We start from the raw sequence: 27500 nt of genomic DNA, 5'->3' as shown, positions 1-27500 counted from the left end.
GCTGAGACGCCCATAGAGGAGTTCGCCCCGACGCCTGCGTTTCCCGCCCTGCAGTACCTGGAGTCTGTTGACCAGGGGGGCGTGGCCTGGAGGGCGGGGCTACGGACTGGAGACTTCCTCATAGAGGTAATCATTCTATCATTCACCAAATCTCTGTGTGTCCGTCTGTCCATAACTCGGAGAGCAAATGACGAAATAATAATAATAATTCATAATATTAATAATGTGCTAATAATGTAGGCTAATCATAGCAGAGGACTGTGAGGAGAGGAGAGGAGGAGAAGAGCTCACAATGTGTCGTGATGCAACGTTTGTATCAGAGTTGCTATTAACTTTAGATTATTTGATTGACAGCAGAAATAACAAAATGGTCAATGGTGCATTTATATGGCGCTTTTATCCAAAGCGCTTCACATAGATTGTGCATTACATTCACCCATTCATACACCGATGGCGGAGGAAACAATGCAGGCACCAACCTGCTCATCGGGAGCAATTAGGGGTTCAGCATCTTGCTCAAGGACACTTCGACTCTAACTCTGGGGGAGCCCGGGATCGGACGGCTCTACCCGTACGACCACAGTAGCAGCAGGGGAGTCTGTGAATGGCCCTAGTTTTACATAAAATGTCTCATAATGGGGCGACCCATATAGCCAGAACGTGGTACCATATGGGCTCGAAATGCCCTGATCAAGTCCCCGGTTTGATTACCGGCCGGACCATTATTGCTGGACACTGCCCTGCACTTTCTCCACATTTACTTTTTCTCTCCACTGTGACTATCAAATAACGGATAAAAAATGCGTGCAACAATGCGTCACAGACGCACTGTGAGATCTGTTACTGTCGATAAATGTTTGTCTATTTTTGCCGAACATTGGCCTATGAATAGAAGTTCATGTGCCAGGTTTCATGTGAACTGAAGCAGATAAGCACACTCCTTTTTTATTTACTTTTCTTAAAATTTGTATCCCACGATTTTGTAACCCATTTTTTCACCCAGTGCCAATTGTCTATGTAATCCTGGGCACTACTCTCCCTCTGCCAGCCTAGGGAGAGCCCAGAACTGAGCTCATGCTTCCTTCAATGCATGAGGAGTGAGCAGGCCGCTTCTTATCATTTGACAGGGGGGAGTTTCCCCGGTAGGACGTAGCGCGTGGAAGGTACACGTTATTCCAACCAGTTCCTTTCCCCTCCATCAGGCGCCTCGGCTGACCAGGGGAGGCAGTAAAAAATTTTTTTGCGAGGGTACCTAACCTAGGCCTAGGGGACATGGGGAGAACATGCAAACGCCACACAGAAAGGCCCTTTCGCCAACCCCACCTAGGTTATGGGCACTGATGACGCGGAGGAGAGAACACGCCCCCCAGCGCCCACAGCACACTCCTTTTAAGAAACAGGATAAAGAACGCTTGGTCTCCCTCAGATATCTCTGAGCTGGGGACATCATAATGGAGTAAAGCACATGCTTCAGGGTTAGGTTCAGACTGGCAATACTTTCAACAGCTAATTAGCTGTTGAAAGTATTGCCAGTCGGAACCTAACCCTGGAGCATGTGCTTTTACTCCACATGATGTCCCTAGCCTAGTATCTCAGAGATATCTGAGGAAAACCAGGCTTCTTTTTTTTTCTTTGCCCTTTTCTTTTGCCAAATATTCGCCTATTATGACATGCCCAGGAAACAGGGACACTAGTGTTCACGTGGTTAAAAGGAGTGTAAACAACATTTTGGAAAAACAGTAAAAGCAGTATCTCATAGCTCTACTTAATCCCTGGCCAATGAGATTTGTTCAAAATGCTCCATCCATATTTCAGATCAGAGGAAGATATGCAGTGTTTTTAATGAGCTCTTTAGATCTATTAAAAAAAAACACTGGCATACCTCCTGGAGATTCTGAGTTTTTAATAGACCTAACTTTTCAAGGAAAACAAGGATCGCAAAGCTACTCCTTCAGGGCACGGTCACACCGCACTTTTATTTTACCTCTTGGGCGGAATCTGCCAATGCTTTGTCAATGCAAATGCGTGGATTCATGGTCAAAACATCGCAGGAGCGTTTTTTTTTTGCGGAAAATCCTCGAATGGCAACAAACCACTCCGTTCCCATTGAAAAGCATTGTCAGAATCCGCCCGCATAGGCAGAATCAAAGTTCGGTGTGTGACTGCATCCTCAGGCCCTTTTACTGAAGTGGGAGTGTTAGATGCACTTTGCATTACTGGAGGTCCACTGGAGCAGATCAAATTAATAATAACTATACTACTGCAATTACTGTTCCAGTTATAGTAGACTCTTTGCATTGCATGTGTGTCAGCCATTTAGATTTTTTTTAAAAGTTGTATGTAACATCAGGGGCGGCAGTGGCTCAGGGGTAGAGTGGCTGGTAGAGCGGCCGGATGGGAACCGTGAGGTTCACAGTTCGATCCCAGGCTCCCCCAGAGTTGGTGTCAAAGTGTCCTTGAGTAAGACGATGGACCCCTAATTGCCCCCGATGAGCAGGTTGTGTGAATATGTTCATATGTGTTGTTTACATTCTGTACATGCTGAACTTGTATGGATTCATGCACTGAGACACATGTTATTTCCAGTGTATACTGTAGGACATCAGAAGCAACTGAAAAAGATGTTGGCCCTTATAATGTACTTTATGAATGTGTACTCAAATAATTAAATTAAAGTGTGTGTGTGCGTGTGTGTGTGTGTGTGTGTGTGTGTGTGTGTGTGTGTGTGTGTGTGTGTGTGTGTCTCAGGTGAATGGGTGTGATGTGGTGAAGGTGGGTCACAGACAGGTGGTGACGTTGATTCGTCAGGGAGGAAGTCGTCTGCTAATGAAAGTTGTCTCAGTTTCCCGAAAGACGGATGCCAACCTGCTGAGGAAGAAAGGTGTGTGTGTGTGTGTGTGTGTGTGTGTGTGTGTGTGTGTGTGTGTGTGTGTGTGTGTGTGCGTGTGCGTGTGTGCGCGTACCATTCGTACCTGTATGTTTGTTTGTTTAATTGTTGGTTTGTTTGTTGGCAAGATAACTTGAGAACAGACGGGCAGATTTCAAGGCAGACTAGGTAACTTTGAGCCTAAATTTGATATATATATATATTGCATTTTTTCCCTCTATCATCCACTATATAATTATGCTGGTGTGTTTTACTGCAGAAAGACACATCCTCTGGCTATATTTTGGTTTTGTTCCACTGTTTATGTTGACATTCTACTGTTTATATTGACATTCATCCCTTTGCAGGGACTGAAAAGTCTGTGGGGGGAGAGGCCGGTGCTCTTAATTGACCCTGTTGAACTTCAAAGGGGTTGTGCACTGAGTTGATAGATTGGGCCATAAAAGTGTCAAACTCGTTAGTGCTCTCTCTAATCAATGAATGCATCAAAGACAGCAATCACTTTGATACCTGTCAGAGAGGGGAGGGGGGGGAGTGTGTGTACACACACAGATCTGAAAAGCTACCTAGTCTGCCTTTAATGACACTTGGAGAGAATGATCAGTAGGCTGCCCAATGTCAAAGGTGAAGGAAATATGGAGACACGTAGAACAAGAGATGTTGGTGCAGGCACAGTTGAGCCTTATCCTATGTATGAAATGTCTCTCTACACATCGTTTATAATAATAATAGATAATACTCTAGCTGTTGAGCTGTCCGATATGACCTTCAACCTTTCAATCCTTGTACGTCAGTCAGTTGTATAACTTGTATATACAGTATGCTTTGTGTTTCCTCTATCCATGCTGCGTGATGTGATTGGTTAAAGTTGTTTTAGCCCCGCCCCCTCCAAAGAGAGCACCGAGCACATCGTTGACGCTGCGCTCCAAATCCATGACCGCCGACCTGGAGGACATAGGTAAAAACACACGGAAGATCTGATCTTGCACGCACGCACGCACGCACGCACGCACGCACGCACGCACGCACGCACGCACGCACGCACGCACGCACGCACGCACGCACGCACGCACGCAAAAGTAGAAATTAAAACTGAAGCATCTGATTCGGTTTGACTCAACTATTCACCTATTAACATGAATTTATACTGAACAAGCTGACAGAGTATTGAACTTAAAGAACTAATAGTTGATTGATTTGATTGTACACAAACTCAAACTGACATTAACGGTCAATAATTTTGTCTGAGCAGCCAGAAGAAGACGATTTGGTGAGTGTTTGTTCTGACTTTGGCTGTGGTGTTGGTGTTTATGTTGACATTGTTAATCGACGTTGTTGATGTTGACATTGTTGTTTTTTATGTTGTTGATGACATTGTTGCCGTTGACGTTGTTGATGTCAAAATTGTTGATGTTGTTTTTGTTGTTGTTGATGATGACATTGTTGGCGTTGACGTTGTTGACGTCGAAATTGTTAATGTTTTATTGTTAACATTGTTGTTATTGATGTTGATGTTGACATTGTTGTTGATGTCGTTGTTGATGTTTGTGATGTTGACATTGACATGGTTGACATTTTTGATAATTACATTGTTTTCATTGATGGTGTTGATGAAACAACAATGTTGTCTGTAGTTCATAGTATGTATGTACATACAGAAGCGAGCTAGACACTTAAGTATGGTAAACACAGCTATGGGGCCATTTGATTTAGATGTGGCAATCATAGACTGTAAAAAAATATGGACGAAGGGAACGGTGACGTCACCCATTGGTTTCTACAGACCCGCTTTGAAGACACTTTTTCGGCGAGCCTTAGAATTATACCCTACTGTATCATCAAATTTAAAATGATTGTGACCATACTTTACAAAGACACATATCTTTCTACCAGAATCTGCCACCAGACCCATTGAGTTCACAGTCAGCGTTGGGGAGGGTCTCACAGCACACCAGTGCTCCAACTGAGTCCACACTTTGCACAAATATTGCTCAGTGCTCTGGCTATAGCATTAGCTCCTTTCCGCACCGTTAATGTACTTACACGATGTACAGTTTGTATGCAACTCCATTATTGCGCAACCATTTTGCGCAATAACCATTTTGGTCCCTATTGCGCATGCTCAATAGGGCGCATACTTTTGCAGTTACACAGCGCATGCGTGGAGAGACGGATACGCTGTTCGCGGAAAAACGGTCGGACTGGACATCACTTCTGCAGCAGCAACAGCATATTATTGAATTTGGTTGCCTTCTTTACATGCTAAGAAATTGCGCTACTTACTTTCATTACTTCAGCATGGACTTCAAGTGTGTGTGTGTGTGTGTGTGTGTGTGTGACTTGAAAAGTCATTACTCCTCCTCCCCCAAACTCTGTTTTGTCAGGCAGTACTAACGCAGTGTGTGTGTGTGTGTGCGTTTGTGTCTCGCTTCGACCCAACCCACCAAATAAGCGTTTGCGCCCGCGACAATCCACAAACCTTTCCACAGCGGCACGTCGGCTCGATGCATTTCAATGACAATGCGCCCAGTGTGTGTGTGTGTGTGTGTCTCCGAGTGTGTGCTTGAGTGTGTGTGTGTATGTGTGTGTCTCACACAGAGACAGAGATACAGAGCGAGAGAAGGACACAACTTCAGTTCTTTCGGCAGTAAGTCTAAGTGATACAGTCTGTTGTCCAAACAGACTGTATAAAGGCATGCGATTACGGGAAAAAACACTGCGCCATCGGACACGCAGAGTCAAACAGCAACACTTTATCTTTCTTCACTTAACATTCTTTACTTGCTGGCAAATTGCGCTGCTTTATTTGATTTCTTCAGCGTCAACTTATGTGTGTTTGTGTGTCACTTCGAAACAGAGCCGCGGACTTACTTTGTGTGTGTGTGTTTGTGTGTGTTTTCGGAAAAACAAGCTGTGTCATCGATCACAACAGCTCCGACGCGAAACCTTTTAGTGCAAAGACTGATGAGAATCCCTATCACTACAGCCCACGAGGTATGGCCAACTCAACTCAACCTTCTCCAGAAAAATCAGCGCAGTCCATCTTTTTATTGTGGGATATGAGCGGGGGTGTACTGTACTGCCGGTGGAGCGCAGCTCCACTAGCTCTGAAGGTGTACGCACGCCCGCACATGCACAGAGGTGCGTGTCCGCGTGCGTCTACCTCGCGTATCGATCACAAACAACAATTAGCAGTTTTCGGACCTCGCTTACAAAAGCTGCCGCCGCTGAGTTTCAACAGCGTGAATTAACACAGGAACGACGCATGATGCATATAAAGATACTAAAGATATTGTTTTTTAAATGAAAGTCCCATGGCCATCGTGACCGTTTCAGCTCGTCAGCTTCCTGAAGTGCGCATGGTACTTAAAGTACCAGCTGCTTCTTTTCACCTGACAAGTGAAGAGTGTATGTAATCAATAAAGAGCTGTATATAATTTATTCATACATTTTTTTCTCACCAGAGAAACTGGATGAGATGCTGGCAGGAACACAGGAGGTGGTCATGAGGCCCCGCCACAAAGAGGCTGATTTTAAAGCAGCGACGGTCAAACAGCGACCGACCAGCCGACGCATCACGCAGGCTGAGATCAATGTAAGTCCAGTACAAAGCCAGTCAGAACCCAGCAGCGGCTAATCGTTTATCAATGGCTCTCAAACTCATTGTCTGAAATGTGTGTGTGTGTGTGTGTGTGTGTGTGTGTGTGTGTGTGTGTGTGTGTGTGTGTGTGTGTGTGTGTGTGTGTGTGTGTGTGTGTGTGTGTGTGTGTGTGTGTGTGTGTGTGCGCGCGCGCGCGTGCGTGCGTGCGTGCGTGCGTGCGTGCGTGCGTGCGTGCGTGTGTGTTTGTAGTCTCTGTTTGAGCGCCAGGGTCTGGCGGTTCCACCAGCTCTAGAGAACACTGTGCCAAGAGGAATGTCTAGAACCAAGTCATTTGGTAACACACATACACACACACATACACACACACACACACACACACGCACGCACGCACGCACGCACGCACGCACGCACGCACGCACGCACACGCACACGCACGCGCACACACGCACACACAGACGCACACAGACACACAATACTGTGGGACCTAATATGATGATCATTCTACCCCATGTAAATGCTTTTTACTGCATCATATGTAATCATACCAAATAGCACAGTCAAATATTATATGGACAAAAAGGAAATCTAAAGTCAAATTGGAAGTGTTGCAAATACTCAAAAAGCAGTAATAATATAATACGGTATGACAAATGATCTGTAAAATCTATATCGATACCTGAAAATAAGATAGATTACATGATACAATACAATCTCTATTCATTTATGAATATAATGTATTACACATGAATATTACAATCGATATTCAATTATGATTATAAGGTATTAACATGAACAAAACAATCTATATGTATTTATGAATATAAGGTTTTACACATGATCAATACAATCTATTCATTCATGAATATAAGGTATTACACATGATCAATACAATCTATATTCATTCATGAATATATAGTATTACACATGATCAATACAATCTATATTCATTCATGAATATATGGTATTACACATGATCAATACAATCTATATTCATTCATGAATATAAGGCATTAAACATGATGTTTATTTTATGTTGTCAGGAACACCAGACGATGACAGGATCTCCGCTCTGATTGGCGAAAACCGGTTTCCCCGGAGCTCCTCCTTGACGGACAGCTTCATCCCCCCGCCCCCTCAGATGGCCCCTCCCCCTCCTCCCGCCTCCCCCTCGTCTTCCTCCCTCTACCTCCTGGACTCCGGACCGCCTCCCTCCTTCCTCCCCCCGCCTCCCCCGGCCAGAGGGGAGGGTCTGAACCGCTCCAGCTTCAAACCTGGAGCACAGCTCCACGAGCTGTGCGATTCGCCGTCCAGAAGCCATGCCCACGCCGAGCGACAGAGGAAGGCGAGGTCGATGATCATCCTGCAGGATTCGCCGACGCCACACGTGCCCGCGGAGACGCCGCCCACACACCCGTCATCTACGCACACCTCCACTCTGTCGCTTCACCCCGCAAGCCCCGCCCAAGGCCACTCCCCTCTGTCGCGTCGCAGAGGCAGAGCAATAGAAAACCCGTACGCTAACGTGGGCCAGCAGGCTCCGCCCAGTAAGCCCCAGAGGAGAAAGTCACCGCTGCTCAAACAACATCCTGTGGAGGAAGGTAAGGAGCCAGATGATTGGCTCATGCAATAACACGATAGTACTCCACTCTGATAACCAGTGGTGGAAAAAGTACTCACATTTTGTACTCAAGTAAAAGTATCAATACTGCAATGTAGAAATACTCTGCTACAAGTAAAAGTCTGGTATTTAAAAGTTTCCAAATATATGAAAATGCTTTGAAAATAGCAGATCTACAAGCTCACAACACGTCGCATAGCGGCGCGTTGTGAGCTTGTAGATCGGCTATTTTCAAATAGCCTAAGTATGCATAGGGCTGAAGTGGTTAATGTATGTTTTGTAATGATAATCAAAATCTACAAAGTAACTAGTAACTAAAGTTCTCAAATAATTGTAGTGGAGTAAAAGTACAATATTTGCCTCTGTGATGAAGTGGAGTAGAAGTAAAAGTATTGAAAATTGGAAGTGCTCCAGTAAAGTAAAAGTACCTCAAATCTTTACTTAAGTACAGTACTTGAGTAAATGTACTTAGTTACTTTCACACACTGTAGCCACCTAGATTTATAGCTGCGGCCATAGCTAAGTGGCTAGAGAGGCTGTCTGGGAATTGGAAGGAACTGTAGCCTGTTGGGCCCACTTAACCCCTGTGCACCTCAACTCTAGGTGATTTTAACCACTCTTACCGCCCTATTTTATGCTTCGTCCGACGATGGTGTCACACAGCGAAAATAGCCTATCTGCATCTCACAATACATTGCATAGTGATGCTACTTTTGAAATATGATTGATCATTTTGAAAATATTTGAAAAAAAAATAGGTTTTTGCCTATAATGACATGCCCGTAATGGGGACAAAACAGGTTGAAAATGGTTAAGATACTGGCCCTACTGTAGTTTCACAAGTTAGTATAGGACTTAATCATGTCTCACAGATACAGAACAGGCTCTGACATCACGCAATATTATTGTCATCGTGACAGGTGAAACAATAGCAAAGCAATTGAATCTCATTTCACTTCACAGCACTCTGTCGTCTCATCACTGAGGCGTCCACAGAGACATAATGATTCTGTCATCATTCATTAATTCACTGATGTGTTTGTTAAGCTGTCGTTGCACTCCATCGTGCACTCTGTTTGGACAAAACCATTGTCACTGCCGACGGGACGGTGCTGGAGGAGTAGTCGAGGCACAGAGAAAGGCACAGATCAAATAGGATGGGGCTGGCTGGCCTCTGTGTCAGCTAGGCACCCGGAACAACACAAGGTACAGCTAGGAAGGGAAAGCGCGCCACATCATGTAGACACACTGTGGCGCGACAGCGGAGCTAAAAACACTGCAGAGTAGAGGTCTTCACAGGTTCAACATAAAAACCCGTACACAAAGGGACCCGCGAAAATCTTACCCGGAACCGAATGGACCCGGGCTATGGTCCAATATGAAGAAGCCGTACCCAAATGGACCGGTGAAATTTTTACCCGGATCCGAATAGACCCGAGCCAACGTTATTACTACAAGTTGTCCAGCGTTAAATAAGACTTGTGTTTGTTACTTTCTTACCTAAACGTAGCCTCCCTGGTTGCTGCTGGCACTGCGAGCCTCATGCCCACCTGGTCATAACGTGATGTATAATTGATTGAATAATTGATTGATTGAATATTTTATTAGGCAAAAAATGTAAAACAGCACAGTTACATTTAAAATACTTTGTCTAACAGGTCCGTTCATGAAAGACCTTGCGGTCTTGTTTCCAATGAGGGCCTTGGTATTCAATTCATAGACATATATAGTGGCACCACAGTTCGAATAACAATAAAAAAAAACCAGCAAAAAATAACACTATGTACAACAACAAAAAATTAAATTAAATTACAAAAAAAAAAATCTTGTGTACAAGAACAAGGGGGGGGGGGTCGGCTGTCTAACGGGAAAATGGTACTACCTTCTCTTTTGGCCTCCTGAAAGGTGAGTTTTTAAGGCTCTTTTAAATGAGCCCAGCGAAATGCATTTTTTGAGGGATGGGGTTAGACTATTCCAATCCTGGGTGGCAGTGCTGTAGAAGGAGAGAATTTGCCCATGTTTGTTTTATGGGTGGGTGGTACCAAATTGTTGTTAACGCTCCCTCTGGTATTGTGACTGTGGGTGTCGCTAACCTTTTGGAGGTATTTACTCAGATATGCAGGAATAGGGGGCATATCGGGCAAATTTGCATTTACAATTTTGAAGACCAGTCCCATTTTTAGTTGTTTAACCCTGTCTTCCACCCTGAGCCAGCCTAGGCTGGCAAAATGGGTGGGAGAAAGGTGGGTCATGGGCCCCAGTCCGAGGAGTAGCCGAATCCCAGTCAATGCTCATTGGACAGTTTATAAATAAAAAATAAATCCACGTTCTTTAGATGTGTGTAATCCTTCTTCATTTGTAACGATAATCCACGTTAATTTCTGTTGTTTAACATTGTAATCGGCTTTGGGGTTTCCATTGTGCTTTGCAGAGCATACCGGTAACAACACGCTATGACAACTCGATTGTTTTACCATTTTGAACCATTAACCAAAATGTTACGTAAGTTAACAAGGAAGTGGATAGGAGTCTAGATCTTCGAAAAAAAACTTTATTTATTTTTTTCCCCCTAAAAACGCATAAATGCGTTATTGGCAGGCAAGTGATGGATTCTAAAAAACGCATATATGCGTTATTGGCAGGCAATGAGTTAATCAACAATATTTGATATAACTGCCCCGAACTCTAACCTCAAGGAAGCAGCTCGCCTCCCACTGAACGGAGGAGAAAAAAAGGGGGGGCGGGGCTGATTGACAGCTGTGGCCGTTAATCGCCGGGTCCACTCGGGTATTAGTGTACCCGTTCACTGTTTGAGCCCTGAGACCCGAGACAAACGTTAGCGGTTCCGACCTAGACCCGGAGTCACTTCTTGTGAATGGACCCGTGACTGAGCCGGGTCTGGGTCGGATCCCGGGTATTTCGGGTAACATGCTTACCCGAAGACCTCTACTGCAGAGCTCACGACCCTGATGCTAGACAGGAGGGTGTGGATGGTATGTAGTCCCGAGTTGGTGTTGGCTAGTCCTCACTTTCGTATCGCATCGCACACTCTTATCGAGTGCAATTGCGTTTTTTCTAAACATTGACTCAAATCCATGACTGAGGCCATGGACCGGACCTTCTCCTGTATGCCTGCACAGAATGTAAAAGAATACCAGTGAGGTGCCAGCCAATCTGCATGCTGCTGTGTGCACTCTCTGTCGGATTGGAATTGGAGGCGTTTGAGAAGATCATTGCTGACGTGGGCAGCATGGGACCTGTACTGTTTCCTGCCAACCTTTGTGTATAATGCATTCCGTTGCTGTTGGGCAGAAACCTTGTATCTCCATTATGTTTAGAAGTTTTTAATGCCCCACTTCATCGTAGAAGAGTGTCACGCAAAAGTAGCAAAAATAGCTGAGCTCACAAGGCGTTGCGGTGCTATTTTTGTGTTAAGTGTGGTTAAATGTGTCTGTGGGGTTTATAAATATTTAACCAATGCAAAGTATTAACAAGAGCTTGTGACTTAATAGTACGTACTACATAGTATCCGTTAATTTTTTTCCCATTCCCTGAAAAGTAACAGTTTTGGACATACAAGGTTTCTGTCCGACAGCAACAATTTGCTGCTAGAGAGCTGCTGTGCTTATGCAGCTCTTTGCTCCCTCGGGTCCGCTGTGTAGGGGCTTGTCTTTGCATTTTTTAGTGGATGTCAGGACAGTGGCATCGATAGTAATGACTGCTGGCATTTGCTGATGATGAGAAATAAGGCAATCAAGCATAATGATTGTGGCAGCGGTGAAATGTAACTGAATGAATGCAGTGGATACACTTATAAGGTTCTCTCAATAACTTCATCAACATTAATCCCTCAAATTCCATTCACCTCTATATAATGATAGCCTGGGATCCAGCCTGCTTCGCTACGTTCGGCGGACTTTTTTTTCTCTCTTCGCTTCTCAGTCTGGAAAGCCTCCCATTGGGAGGTTTTGCAGAACTACACTGGAACTACATATGTTACGTTGGGCAACGTCGTTGCTGATTGGATGTTGTTCAAACGAATGACGAATCACAACGATCACACTGTTTTTTTGGTCCCGCCCCGCACCACAGACCAATCAGAAGCCCCAGGTTCGATTCGAAGCTTGTGGCATGTCCCGCCTCCCTTGGAGATAGGAGGCTTTCCAGACTGAGAAGCGAAGAGAGAAAAAAAAGTCCGCCGAACGTAGCGAAGCAGGCTGGATACCAGGCTAATATAATGACTGAATTCCGAACATTGCTGGCCCCACATTAACCTACCTGACCTGGCGGAGCATATTTATCTCAACATTATCTGAAACAAAGCTGTAACGTATAGAAACAAACTACAACCTGTGAAATGTGTTAACACGGCACGGCACGGTTCAACATTCACTTAGTTCTTGTAGTCAAGAAGAACCTTCTGACTCCTTTTTCCTTTCTGGTCTTTAGGGAGCGGTTCCAAAGAACAAGAAGGCGGGTCAACTGTGGGCGGGGACACCAGCCCCAGCAGGGCGGAGCTGTACCAGCAGCAGGTGCTCTCTGAGCGCGCTCGGGTCCACGGCCGCCGAGCCTCGCTCTTCCTGTCCGTGGAGGGGGCGGGGTCGGATAATCACGCCCCGCCCCCCCTCCTTACCCTGAGTCATTCCATGGACGATCTGGGCGAGCTCCCGCCCCCTGCTCGCGTGCTCTCCCCCTCCCCCACCCCACACACCTTCCTCCACCCACTGACTGGAAAACCACTGGGTACGTATAGCAAACTTTTTTCAATGTCCCCAAATTCATATGTATTTGCCCACATAGGTTTAAAGTGGTTAAAATTAATGGGTGAATGCATACACACATACACATTATAAAGTGCTTTGGATTAAGGCACTTTGTAAATGCACCATTTACCATTTAATTTGATTTTACACAGAGTATCTACTACACATTGGTAAGGTTTAGCCTGCCACCTTATGGTAGCATACTGTAATTGTCTCAAGCCAGCCTATCTCTTCCACAATCTTGGAACGCTACAACATACTGTAAACTGTCAGTAATTACACCTGCTAAAAGTTGTGAAGAGGAAGCTGACACCTGCTCTTCGGATTGAAGGGTATTTGACCAGTCAGAGTTCACAGAAATGTATTTTTAAATATCTTTAAAATATATTTTAGAAATGTCCATTTATGCTAATCAGCCAGCTACTATAGTTAGGCTAGCAGGCTATGTGTTTTCATGGAACTATGAATTTAGCTTTAAGCCACGTGCATTTACTTGAGTACCTGGAGGCATTAATCATCTACGGCGCACCAACTTGGAATAGTTCGGGGAACTCAATACTTAGGCATAAAAAGACAGACCCACAGGCGGTAAAAAAAAATAGTTAACTTTGCCGAGCCATGTGGCCCAAAGGAAACAGGAGCTTATCTCCTGCTTCTGTAGCGTGAGACATCCCCCAGCCATGAGCCGGACATGAAACTAGTTACTAGCTAGTACTGTATAAAGGCCTGTCACAATTATTACATAGTCGTCTAATCGCAATTATTTGCGATTATCACAATTATTTTGCATTATCGGTATAATCGTAAAAATAAATAAATAGAAATAGCAGATCTGCAAGCTTACAACCTGTTGTGCTTGTACAGTAGTTCAGCTATTTCCGCTATTTTTACATTTATTGAAAGTATAAAATCATTAAATATTTCATTTATTTATTTGTATATTTAAGTATTTTTTTTTATTATGAAGCCTTAGGCAATCTGAACATTTTATTCATATGTTCCAGTGTTCAATGCCAAAAATACAATTAAATCGTTAATCGCAATTATTTGTATGACAAGTAATCGTCAACTTAAATTTGTAATCGTGACAGCCCTACTAGTATGTTGCAGGGACTTACCCTCAATCCAACCCTTGATGATGAGTGTCAAGCAGGGAGGCATTCGTCATCAGGTCTCCTGCTCGGCGCCATGTGTAGAGCATGGCGAGGGAGGCATTGGGCCCCGTTTTTTATAATGGTATGACCCTGGGAATCAAACCCCCGACCTCGTCCCAGTCTCAGGGCAGGCACTCTAACCACAAGGCCATTGAGCTGGTGCATAACACCAGCATGGCAGTGTTATGGTGAAATTGGTGACCTGCTGAAATATGTGGCCATCTTGTGGATTTCCCATAAAGTCAATGTTCAAAACATAAATCACTGCTGTTTGTTTATTAACATAGTTAAACACAGTGGTAATCAGGCCATGTATTGCAAGTGTGCGTTCGGTGAAGTCACCAACTTCACAGTAACACAGGCATGCTGTGGACGGAGGAGGCGAGGAGGCAAAGTATGAGCATTGGAATTTGGCTATAGAGATTCCTAGAATTTATAGATAGATCGAAATCTGTTATTATTATTGAAGTCCATTCGACTACAGTATACTGGATTGCCGAAAATAATCAATCTCTGCAACGTTTTCAGGCCAAGGACCCCTTAACTGAGAGAGATGAAGCAGGGACCCCCACTACAAATTGTATAACATTATGTTGCAAATTACTCAAAATCATAGATTTCTTACACAGCTTCATAGACATGTTTGACAGCAGTGTTGGATTAATGTGTATTTTCAGACATTTAACCACTTGAACCGTCAATACTTAGTCTGCTCTTCTTTCCCTCTACACCAAACCTTGTTGCCAAAAATAGCAGATCTACAAGCTTGTAGATCTGCTATTTTTGGCTAATGTTCCACTCAGAATAGGTATGCTAGGGTTGAAGTGGTTAATGTAAAAAAAACATGATCCTATCACACAAAGATTTGGCGGCCCCCCTGTAGTAACTCTGAGGACCCCCTAGGGGTCCTGGAGCCCCTGTTGAAGACCCCTGCTCTAGAATAAATCTCTTCTCTTCTTTTCTCCTCTTCTCTTCTCTGTGTTTCTTGTTCCCAGATCCCTCCTCACCTCTCGCCTTGGCTCTCGCCGCACGAGAGCGAGCGCTCACGGCCCGATCGCCGAGCCCCGAGCCCCGCTCCAAGCACACGTCTGCCACGCCCACCCCGCTGGTCAGCCCCGACGGCAGACACAAACGCACCCCTGCCCCCACCCCTCAGGGCAGCCCCGAGCCCCGATCCAAGCGTCCCACGCCCCAGACCAGCCCCGAGCAGCGCAGCAAGCGCACCACCCCCCAGACCAGCCCCGAGCTGAGGCACAAGCGTGTGACCCCGCCCCTTTTCCCCGACGGACAGGTGGTGGAGCGCCCGGAGACGGAGGGGGGCATGACGTCGTCGACCGCCCCCTCCCCCGAGCGCTGGAGACCCGCCCCTCTTCCGGCTCTGGCCAACGAGGGCCAGTCTGCTCTGATTGACAGGCGGCGAAGCCTGACGGTCGGCAGCTCGGAGGAGGAGAGCGGCGCTTACACGGTGACCCTCCCCCCAGCGCTGCTGTCGTCCAGCGACGAGGAGACGAGGGAGGAGCTTCGCAGGATCGGCCTGGTGTCTCCGCCCCTTTCCTTCGCTTCCCCCCCGCCCTCCCTCACCCTGTTGCCTCGGCGAGGGGGCGAGGGGGGCGTGGAGGGGGCGGAGGACGCCTCCTCCTCGCTGCCTCCCTCCATCACCCTGGCTCCGCCCCTCGGCCCTCCCCCGACTTCGCCGCCCGCGCCGGGTCCCACCTCCCCGTCGGTCCTCAAACCCCGCCTCCGCTCCCCGATTGGACGAGGCCGGTCGTCGCTCAGGGATCCCCTGATGAAGCAGTCGTCGGACAGTGAGCTCCTCCCCTCATCCTCATCTGGCTCCGCCTCCTGCTTCGCCTCCCAGCAGCCTAACCGCTATCTGTTTCAGAGGAGGTCCAAGCTGTGGGGGGAGGAGCCAGGCGAGGAAGGGGGAGGTGCCCAGGGGACGGGCTCAGCTCTGGATCTGACGAGCAGGGCGGGGTCTGGTCTGGATCTGGCCAATCGGCTGCAGCTGCTGAACAAAGACAGTCACTCTCTCGGGGAGGAGCCAACCCCTCTGGACCCGGGTCGTAGGTCACCGGTGGGTGGAGCCAGGTACACTGAAACTATAATAATACTACAAACTAATACTAACAAATACTACAAGCTACGTCTATAATACTACCAAACACTACCTGTACAAACTTCTGCCACTCTTTCAAGAGGGAATCCTGTCCAGGGGGAGATATTTCACTTATTAGCTTCAGGCACTGCTACTTGTAACCACATGCACATGTGTTAGTTATACTGTATTAAGATGCGTGCGTGCGTGTGTTTGTATTGTTTGGTAACAGTTTGTACTTGTCCTTTTTGTCATTGTAGGAGTGTGGATGACAGTGGAGAGAGTAAATCGTAGGTTTTGACTCCTGGGTAAACATTCCTGATTTTAACTAATAAATTACCAGCAGTTATTAACTAACCTACAGTATGACTTAATCTTAAACTGCCTCCTAATTTATATACTACCCTACAAACAGGAGGAACTAATTTCTGACTGCTGCATCTAACATAGAAACAGAAAAACATTTAAACAACTTTCATTACCATGACTACCATCATCCAATCACTGCATCATAACAGAGGTGATGTGATCTCTGATTGGACATCCACAGTCAGTTCAATCCGCTGATGGTCAGGGTTAAACTTCACAGTTAGTGGTTACATTTAGTTGTATTTAGTTAATTAAATGCTTTCTTAATTAGTTACTTTATGGGTAAGTTAAAGCTCTTCTTATCCTTCTGCCACGATTTAGCAAATTCAAGATGATAAATGGTAGAGACATAACATTTTCACCTTTGGATTTGAAATTGGAAGATCGATCTGCTAAATCCTTAAATTGTACATTTTAAGTTTTGTGCATTACTCGCACAACAAATATGTCACGAAGTGACGCATTGAAAGCTTGTTGATCTGTTATTTCTGCTATTTTGGGATTTTTTAAATTTGGAAACGATTATGACGATTATGCAAAAATAATTGCGATTATCTCAAATAATTGTGATTAGGCGATTATGTAATAATTGTGACAGGCCTAGCCGGTAAATGAATGAGGGCCTGTCCGATCTTCATGAAATCTGTTGGTATCAGGTATCTTTAATACATGTGTCGGAAACTGTCAAAGGTCTAGACCCCTCACTGCCTCGCAGTGCGCCATTGTCCCACCCAACCACGAAATAGTAGTCGGTAGTCAAGGACCAATGCCAATATGTAGGACCAATATATGTTCATTGGAGTTTTAGTCATTGAAAAACGTTCTACGTGTGTATCCATTTTAAAAGCCAGTTCCAAGCTGAATGCCCTCCCCATTCTTACCTTAACCCCACCTGAACGTAACCATACTAACTGTGCCTAACCTTAAATTAATTAGCAAAAGCATATTTCACTAGTGAGAATCAAACCAAGAAACCTTTAAAGGAGTAGTTCACCCAAAAAATTACTTATTTTCTATCAATTACACACCCCATGACGCATTGAATTCATGGAGATTTTTTTGTTTTTGTCACATTCCTAAACCAAAATGTTATGACCGGCTGTCTATCCGGTAGGAGACTCAAAGGAGACTCTTTGTGTCTCCTACAGGACACATTAGCATCTTTCCGCCAGTCATCAAATTATTGGCTTAAAATCTCCATGAATTCAATGCTTCATGGGGTGTGTAATTGATAGAAAATAAGTAATTATCTGGGTGAACTACTCCTTTAATTACAAACCATTGATGCTACCACTACACCATGAAACCCAATACATGATTGACATGTAATGTCATATCTAAACTGAACCAGCTGTTAGCCATAGCCATTTGACCAGGCATTATGTTTTCTTATGTCCGTCCTTCTGTAAGTATGTACAGGTATGTCCGTCCATACGTCCATACGTCCGTACATCCCAATCTTGAGGGAATTTCATCACATTTGGCACAAATGTCCACTTGAACTCAAGAATGAACTGGTTAGAAGTAGCTGGTCAAAAGTTGATGTCACTGTAACCTAATTTCGTAACGTTTTGAACGTGATATCTCAGGAACGTCTCGAGGGAATTTCACAACATTTGGCACCAATGTCCACTTGGACTCAAGGATAGACTTATTAGCAGTCAAAGTTCAAGTTCACTGTGACCTCTCAAAGCACATTCATTAAATTCCTTTAAAGTCTTTATTCACTCTCCCCTGTCAGGTGATAAGAAGGTCAGTTGGCTCTCATGCATTGAAGGCGGCATGAGCTCGGCCCTGGCCTCCCTAGGTTGGCAGAGGGAAGGTAGTGCCCAGGATTACATAGCCAATTGGCACTGGGTGTAAAAAATGGGGTTACAAAATCGTGGGATAAAAAAAAAGTCTTTATTCACTACATACAGTATAATATGAGTCTAGACAGACACGGGTGTAAACGGCAACTGCTTGACAGAGGCATACAATGCAATGTGGTATTTCTAGTTATGCATTATTTATTTACTCAGTTTTAATTTCTAAAATTGGTTGACAAGATAAAAAACTTTACTGTATATTATAGTAGTATAATGTTACATTATTGAGTACCATATAGTTATATCAGTGCAAAATCATTGCACAGAAAATGTCATTCCAGCTCACAAAGACATTGTTGAACCGTCCTATTGGCAGTACAGAGTGTCCTCCCTGAGATCGGGAGGTCGGGGTTCAATTCCCCGACCGGGTCATACCGAGCACTATAAAATGGGACCCAATGCCTCCCTGCTTGGCACTCAGCATCAAGGGTTGGATTGGGGGGGTCCCTGTGACGTACTAGCGTCATGTTCAGGAGTGCACTTGTATATCATGGCTGTTGGATGTACATCAAACCGCCTCACGCTCAGTGGTGGAAAAAGTACTCAAATGTTTTACTTAAGTAAAAGTATCAATACTGCAATGTAGAAGTACTCTGTTACAAGTAAAAGTCTGGTATTCAAAATTTACTTGAGTAAAAGTATAAAAGTATTGGTATCAAATGTACTTAAAGTACCAAAAGTAAAAGTACTGAAATGTTAGAAAATAGCAGATCTACAAGCTCACAACGCGTCGCGATGCGACGCGTTGTGAGCTTGTAGATCGGCTATTTTCAAATAGCCTAAGCATAAAATAGGACTAAAGTGGTTAATGTATGTTTTATAATGTAATAATTTATATCTGCAAAGTAACTAGTAACTAAAGTTTTCAAACAAATGTAGTGGAGTAAAAGTACAATATTTCCCTCTGAGATGTAGTGGAGTAGAAGTAAAAGTATTGGACATTGGAAATACTCAAGTAAAGTACAAATACCTCAAAATTGTACTTAAGTACAGTACTTGAGTGCATGTACTTAGTTACTTTCCACCACTGCTCACGCTACAGAAACAGGAGATAGGCCCCTGCCCTATAGGCCACATGACTCGGTAAGGCTTAGTATTACTATTGTCAATTAATGGCCCCCCTCTAAAATCGGTGTCGATATCAGTCTCAGAACTCCCATATTGGGCTGGCACTAGTTTTGATTGATTGATTGATTGAATACTTTATTTAGAAGTTTGCAGAGAAAAAAGCACATGAAAGTACAGTTCACAATACAAGGTCAACTAAAAGCCCAGAAAAGACGCACTGGCTTGTTTCAATTGGGGTCTTCATGTACTCAATTCATGGAGTCACGTAGTTGGTTGGTTATTAGTTAGAAAGTCAGTTAAGTAGTAAATTAAGTAGTTAGTAGTTAATTAGTAGTTAATTAAGTAATTAACCTTGTGATTAATCTTCTAGGCTGTTCTCCAGTCTCGGCGAGCTACACACCATCTCCCAGAGAGGATACACCAGCTACACTGTCAGACCGGGATGTCGCTATCCAGTCACCCGCCGAAGCCCCTCCCCTTCCCCTTCACCCTGCATCGATAGGCCCATGGGACTGGGGGGCTCCTCCCCCTCCTCCTCGCATTGCTCCGACAGGTCAGAGGTGCGCCACGGGCGTGGCCTGACCATGCAGAAGTCGTCCAGCCTCAGCCTGCCGACGGAGCCCAAGGAGGTCCGCTTCGTCATGAGGAGCGCAAGCGCCCGGACACGCTCCCGCTCGCCCTCCCCGTCCCCCCACGCGTCCCCCTGCCCCTCCCCCGTGCTGGGGGGCCCCCTGCTGGCGCTGCGGCCCTTCAGGCAGCGACCTCTGAACCTGTGGAGCAAGTACGACGTGGGCGACTGGTTGGAGAGCGTGGGGCTGGCGGAGCACCGACAGCGGTTCCAGGAGCACGAGATCGAGGGCTCGCACCTGCCGGCACTCACCAAAGACGACTACTCCGAGCTGGGCGTCACGCGGCTGGGACACCGCATCAACATCGAGCGCGCTCTGAGACAGCTGTTGGACGGCTCCGCCTGACCCACTCGCCTCCTTCGACATCCTAACGCCTGACCTCGTAAAAAGCCCCGATTCGTACTCTCGTCGCGCGACCGCGTCTCATGTGTCGGAAATATAGCCCGTCTACAAGGTCTGCTGTTTTCAAAACGATCTTTGAAAAGAAATGTGAAAAATGTTGAATCTTTTTTTACCCATTAAGACCGGGAACGCGTCATTTTAGGATTTCTTTGGCTATTCAAAAATAGCAGATATACAAGCTCATAGCTACGAGCTTGTAGATCTGCTATTTTTTTTTTTATCGTGACCTTTGCTAATCTTTGAATATATATATTTTTTAAGCGAACATTTGTAACTCAAATCTTTGCTTCTGGGGCTCCCTGGAACAAAATGTTTTGAGATGGGGGTCCGCGGCCAACTACATATCATTTTGGGGGTCCTTGACATGAAAAAGTTTGAGCACCACTGATATAGAAACATAAGTATTTTCAGAAAACTGTTAGGATTTAGAAGACATGTGTACAATCTGTCTCAGGCCTTAATGGGTTAAACAACGCAAATCTTTTATGGCTGTCCCTAGCACAAAATATTTTCATACTTTCCCAAACTTTTTCATATCAAGGACCTCGAATACATCAATTATGTATTTAGCCGCGGACCCCCATCTGAAACTATTTTGTGCCAGGGACAAAAAGGGACAAAAACACGTTCCACATTTTTCACTTTTCTTTCAAAGATGTTTTGACGATAGCGGACCTGCAAGCTCTCGACGTGAGCTTGTAGGTCTGCTATTTTCGGCGCACGACAGTGTCGCACGTCAGAGTATAAGTTAGGCTTAATTTCTGACCTCTCGACCTCTGACCATTGTAGAATCCGAGGCAGTAGAATATACTTTGTATATCAATGAATGAATTCACTTTGTATCTTTTTATTGACAAACTGAGCCTAATTAACTTTGATGGGGCCACGGTATTGTCCAATCAGCTTTGATCAACTTGCTGTTGTAACCGGAAAATGACGAGGAGCAGCGTGACCGACTGTCTGCTAAAGTGTCAGCGTTCATTATTCACAAACCACGAATAATTACACAATTGCTACTTTCTGATTCTTAATTTCTTGATTCTTGATCGTTTTTATTCTTGCTTGAAGGCGTCTCATTGGACGACAATAAGTTGATGAGAGCTGATTTGCGTTCCTTTAATTGTATGATTATTTTAATATGCACCATTCTGCGTCCCCTGCTGAATGAAACCGGCATGGAGGGGGTCAGTATGGCTTATGACATCACATAACGGACAGAAGGAGATCTTTGGAAAACACAATGAATAATACACTGTTTTATCAATGTAAAAAAAACAACAACATTGACTAGTTCTTCTGTTACGTATTGTAGTTTCTATTAATTCACCGACGTGTCAGCCTGATGAAGCCATGTAGCTCCAACACATTGTTTTAGCATCGAGAGGACACTGTTTATAGGGTTGCCCACACCAAGTACAATAACTATAACTATAAGCGTACATTATGTCGTTCTAACTAAAGTGGATGGTGGAGTCAACAATACAATAACAATAACGACGCTAATATCGTTGGTATCGCTTTCAGAGCGAGTCGATGAACGATAGAAATACTTGACAGCCATTAAAAATCGATCCCAATTTACAGGACATCGTATCATATTCAACACATGTTCAACATGTTTACAGAACGATCGTTCATGGATGCTCACGTTTTTATCATAATGGTTTTTGTACTTGGTGTGGGTGGCCCTTATAGCATAGTTTTCTCCTAGTTTGGTGTGCTGATCATTTGCGCGTTTGTCTGGGCTGAGATCTTTAATTATGAGGAGGGCCGTTCTCACCATCACAACAGCAGTGGGGTATAGTGAACTGTATTAGTGGTGCGTTCTCCCTCTCTCTCTTTAGAACCATTTTCTAATCTCTCCTGAAAGATTTGACTTGGGTTCAGTTGACGATTCAGATTATTCTGAGCTTCTAAATAAGTCATTACAATGTGATGATTTTCTGTTTATAGCTTGCTGGTGATTGTGAATTCGGTATGATTTGACAATGAATTGGATTCACTCAAAGGTAGTTTTGCTAGATGTTTTGGAATTCGTATGATTTGCCACTGATTTTGAATTCAAGATGATTTGTCAATGATGACTTTGTTGTGATTGGCTGATTTCTGTTTGATGTGTCTGTTTCAGGGAGAGCTTTAAAAGTGACATTTCACCAAAAACACATTTGATGTTCTCTGCCCATGAACTAAGTCTTACATACTCCAGGAACAGGTATGCCACCCTCTGAAAACCCTGGACTACAGTTATGTGCAGTCTACATATAAAGCAACACAATTTGTATAATAATTAAACACAATTTGTATACGAAACAAGGTCAATTTGTTACCACAAGTAAAGGCAAAACTATTCATATTATGAATAGTTTTGATGCAAAATACTCGCCGGCAATTTTTGTATCATTTATTTGTCACATCCCAAGTGTGTAAAAAACTTGCCCTGGTTTATATACTTAGTACAGTGACTTAAAATAAACTAAATATTACAACATAATTAAGAATTAACCACTGTAGACTGTACAGTACATAGATCATAAATTTAAAATGAAGTCCAAACTGTAATACCACATACAGTAGAAAATACATATAGAATGAACTACAGGTTGTATTAATAAATGGATAATAAATACAGTATATTGCATTATAGACTACTAGAGTGAAATCCCTCTTGGAGAATCAGTGCCTGTGGAGCGTAAGACAAAATACAGTTCAAATGGATTATAAAATTCAAATGGATTTTGGGTGAAATGTCCCTTTCACCGCTCCGGGTTCTAACCTGTGTATTGAGGGCTGATGGGAGAAGGTGCTAATTCTCTTAAGCCATCTGTACAGAAATGACCTTATAGGTACCCTTAACTATAACCTTTTATATCTACAGTACCTTGCACTTAAGACCTAAGTTTAGAGGACCATACCGGTATAAATACATGTCTGTTCACTGCTCCAGCCATATCGAACATAAATATATGGACCATTTCCCCACTAATAGCTTTATTTTGTTTTAGTTTACGTTTTCTCCATAATCAACATGTTACTGACATAACCTGCATGATTGAGTGCTGTTAATAAGTCATGGACATTTGAATAAAAAAAATATGCCTTAAAACACAACTGACAAAACTGCACAATGTTTATGACCTATGCTTGTGCTTTTAAAAATACTTAAGTATTCAAAAGTACATCCTTTTAAAGAATACTCAAGTATTCAAAAGTACATTTTCTTTTTAATATAAATGTATTTTTGTATTAAAAGTTTGACATTTCAAAACATTTGAATTCTTCAAAAATAGTGACAATAGCTGATATACGTCGCAGTAAAAACCAAAAAACAAATAAAGTACTGATATTTACAACTATTACTTACTGTAATAGTGAGTCACATGGGCTAAACATGCCAGACCACCGGTATGGTCCTTTATCTCCTGATCTTAACTATAACCTTATATATACCTTACATTTAAAACCTGACCTTAACTCTCAACAACATTACTAATATACTTCATACTTAATACTTGGTTATGCCTACAGTATCTGCATTATCTACAATACGTATTATTTTCACTAAACTCTGATTGAATCAATCACAGCCCTGTGAACTTCCTAATAACTACAAACAGGAGTTTTTTCCTCTCTGTCATATACAGTGTTTGGCACACCTGTGTAGGGAGCTTTGTTGCAAATAAGACGGAGCCAGTCTCCTCCGAGCCATAAGGAAGTGTCACTGGTGAAGTTCTGTTAACAACTCATATCGCTGTCGGGTGGAAATCCAAAACTGTCAGGAAATGGAGAAAAATAAGCTGTGTTCCAAATGGATCCATAGTTATTTGGTCACAAGCTCTTATACTTTTCATTGGTTCAATATTTATAAAAACCAACAGACACACTTAACACTTTAACTTTCAAAACATTTCTAAACTATTTCTAAACTATTTTCTAAAGCCGATCTACAGCACAAGCTTGTAGATTGTCAATTTTCCACTACTTTTGCACGATATTTGTACAATTAAGTATAGGGCATTAATTGATGAAGAAAGTGAAAACATAAAAGGTTGAAATATGGAGATTTACAAGGTTTCTGCCCGACAGCAACGTTATGTTGATGGATCTACCAGACCACCCTGGATACTGTCATTGGTTTATATAGCAGGGGTGGGCAACCACCGCTTCTCATCTACTGTACCTGCTGATCATATTGGGCCATTGAGTTGATCAGAAAGAACCATTATTGTTTGATGTTCATAAATCTTTTCTCCCCAGATAATTTATCTTGCCTTTTATTATTCATATTAAATTATTGACTCATTCTTTGTTACGTTTTATTATTAAATGATTGACTTCATCCATTTGTGTTATATTAATTAGCAGGCTATAACTAGACGTAAAAGCAATGGTGGTTTTCATTGTGTGTTACTGCTGGGTGATCATCACGCCACATCCTACTTTATTCCAGCACAATCTAGTCTAGCCTTAACCCAGCCCACCTCCTACCCAACTCATTTATAACCGTGTCAAACCCCTAACTGTGTTATAGTTTGGGTCTGGGACTCTGGGTAACCACTGTAACCTCCAGGAGAGACAACCACAGACCCTGAATCAGATGGGGGGGGGGGGATCATTCCCACCTAGATTCATGGAAATGTTGATCTTGATTGTAAAAAGTGGCGTTCTGAAATTAGTTTAGTTAGTTTAGTTTACTACAGAGAAACACATCTGGACTGTCTGTGACCGACACACTGGCACACACACAAGACCTGTAACAGTTGAAGTAAAAGAGGAAAGAGTTTGTCCTGATTATGTTGTGAATCGTAATGCAACAGCACAGAATGAAGTGGGCAGCACTTGGTTTTCATTATCATCACTCAGAACACGATGAGCAGGGGGGGGGGGGGCTTTGGACGCTGCCCAATCAAACCAAATCACATGATTTGTGGTTAATTGCAACTCAAAATGAAAGTTGGTTGGATACAGCTGGAACATTACAATGATCACTTATGGATTGAAATGGATCTACAATCTCACAACGCAATGCATTGTGACCTTGTCGATTGGCTATTTTTGCTATTTTTAAAAGTATTTCAAAATTTGTGAAAAGTTGTGAAAACATTTAGCATTCCGGACTTTTCCTTGTAACAGAGTACTTCTACTTTGCAGTATTGATACTTTTACTTGGGTAAAACATTTGAGTACTTTTTCCACCACTGCGTACAGTACCACCTGTTTCTGAATTGCACATAATGCAGGAGGCAGCAAGGACGTTGCGTTGAAAACGAGCGCTTCCAAACTTATAATGATGATGATGAAAAATAATCACCTGCACAGAATGTATTGAAATGTATGAAACAAAAACTTTGCAGATAGAAAGAGGATAATTCAATATTCCATATATAAATCTATGGCTCAACCCGCCCACGACCCGCGGTGGGGAAAAAAAGATAATCATCATCATAATAGCTCAGATTTATATACAGTAGCGCTCTTTCAAGTACCCAAAGTCGCTTTAAATGTCTACAGTAGCACAACATAGTCATGGGCTAAATAAACAAGCATGTTTTTATTTTTTTTTGCGTGTGAGAGCGGCTGACCCGCATAATTGCCTCTGAAATCCTGACTCGACCAACCCGCGGGACCCGCGGGTTACGGGTCGGCCCGCTCATCACTAGTAGCTGCCATGTTGGTGAGTTTAACGTCGTTTAATATAATCAGATTGGACTCTTCTGTTTGGATGTATGGGCTGTCAGGCCAGAAAGTATTTTTTTGCCACTCAGTAGGCGTTCCCGCATTACTTTCGGGTACGATGATGTCACGCGTATAGCCTCTATTGCGAAAAGGTAGAGGAAAGTTCGAGGCGATAGTTGGTTTGAGGCGATGGTTGAGTGGCAGCAGTGGTAATTTTTTACTTAATCAATACCATCATTTATAAGCACTCTGTTAAAAGTAAAAAGCTCGTAGATCTGCTATTTTCAAATAGCTTATGCATAAAATAGGGCTAAAGTGAGATGTAGTGGAGTAGAAGTAAAATTATTGTAAATGGGAAATACTCCAGTAAAGTAAAAAATCCTCAAAAGTGTACTTAAGTACAGTACTTGAGTAAATGTACTTAGTTACTTTACACCACTGAGTGGCAGCCAACCAGAATGTGGCTGTGGTCTGATCCAGACGTGTTGTGCACATGAAGGAGAAGGGGAAGTGTACCGGATTGCCTTATAGTCAGGGGATATTTAAAAAATCTTGGAATAAATTCCTTACCAAAAAAAATCTTCACCAATGTGTAAGGGTGTAAAGGTGTCTAGTAACACATCTCACAAAGACTGAAATGCAGTTTCCCTAGGGGAATTTGTGACGGTCCTGAAAGTTGGGGTACCCACCATAACCTTATGCGGGAAAAAGATCAAATTTTTATTCTGTGGTCAAACTAGGGTGTTTTTATGATTCTGAATCCATTGCAAGCATTTGTTTTGCTCCAAAACCACTCCTTGGGCTAAAAACGGCCATAGCCATCCTTTTCCAGGTATACTTTTTGTGTAAAAAGCCCATTGAGATTGGGCTGTTTTTAGCCCAAGGAGTGGTTTTGGTGCAAAACAAATGCTTGCAATGGATTCAGAATCATAAAAACACCCTAGTTTGACCCCTCACATGCTACTTAAAACACAATTAAAATTTGATTATTTTTCCCCAAGTACCCCAACTTTCAGCAGCTGTCACAACTTATCCTAGGGAAACTGCATTTCAGTCTTTGTGAGATGTTTTACTAGACACCTTTACAAACACATTGGTGAAGATTCTTTTTGGTAAGGAATTTATTCCAAGATTGGACGTTTTTCTGCTAATATCCCCTGACTAAGTTGTCATTATTGGTCATTATAAGGAAATGTGCCTGTGTAATAGGGTGTGTCTGCTCACTCATACATAAGTTACAAATCAGTATATCAGTTAATATGAGTTTAAAGGTTCTATGACATTAATTTTTATGTTTTTTTGGGGGTTTTATTACCTCAATTGCACCCAAAAAATCTGAACTTTGAACATTCAGTGGATTTTCTGTGGTCTGG

At 43.3% G+C, this 27500-nt stretch overlaps 2 protein-coding genes and 1 long non-coding RNA gene across 7 annotated transcripts in view; 1 reads left to right on the top strand and 2 right to left on the bottom strand.

Moving 5' to 3' along the window:
- The window catches only part of shank3b (SH3 and multiple ankyrin repeat domains 3b), a 52228-nt gene extending 27492 nt beyond the window's left edge, over window positions 1-24736 (top strand). Inside the window, exons 17-27 of one of the 5 annotated variants that reach the window (XM_080420823.1) lie at window positions 2-126; window positions 2749-2881; window positions 3765-3845; window positions 4140-4157; window positions 6352-6482; window positions 6738-6822; window positions 7529-8086; window positions 12556-12849; window positions 15019-16111; window positions 16379-16408; window positions 19794-24736. In XM_080420823.1, the coding sequence (XP_080276949.1) occupies window positions 2-126; window positions 2749-2881; window positions 3765-3845; window positions 4140-4157; window positions 6352-6482; window positions 6738-6822; window positions 7529-8086; window positions 12556-12849; window positions 15019-16111; window positions 16379-16408; window positions 19794-20397 (3152 nt within the window). In that variant the 3' untranslated portion in view covers window positions 20398-24736. Of the gene's footprint in view, window position 1; window positions 127-2748; window positions 2882-3755; window positions 3846-4139; window positions 4158-6351; window positions 6483-6737; window positions 6823-7528; window positions 8087-12555; window positions 12850-15018; window positions 16112-16378; window positions 16427-19793 lie in introns of all 5 variants that reach the window. The other 4 variants (XM_080420822.1, XM_080420826.1, XM_080420825.1 and 1 more) reach the window with 4 other exon arrangements.
- Window positions 1-27500, bottom strand: part of LOC308079380 (ras-related protein Rap-1b) — a 323403-nt gene that overhangs the window by 231976 nt on the left and 63927 nt on the right. The window lies entirely within an intron of this gene.
- The window catches only part of LOC308079382, a 292916-nt gene that overhangs the window by 231976 nt on the left and 33440 nt on the right, over window positions 1-27500 (bottom strand). The window lies entirely within an intron of this gene.

Source organism: Gymnoscopelus braueri, assembly GCF_963280865.1.
Source record: "Gymnoscopelus braueri genome assembly, chromosome: 23".
In the NCBI taxonomy this organism is placed as follows: domain Eukaryota; kingdom Metazoa; phylum Chordata; class Actinopteri; order Myctophiformes; family Myctophidae; genus Gymnoscopelus; species Gymnoscopelus braueri.
This window is presented reverse-complemented; position numbering and strand designations above follow the sequence as displayed.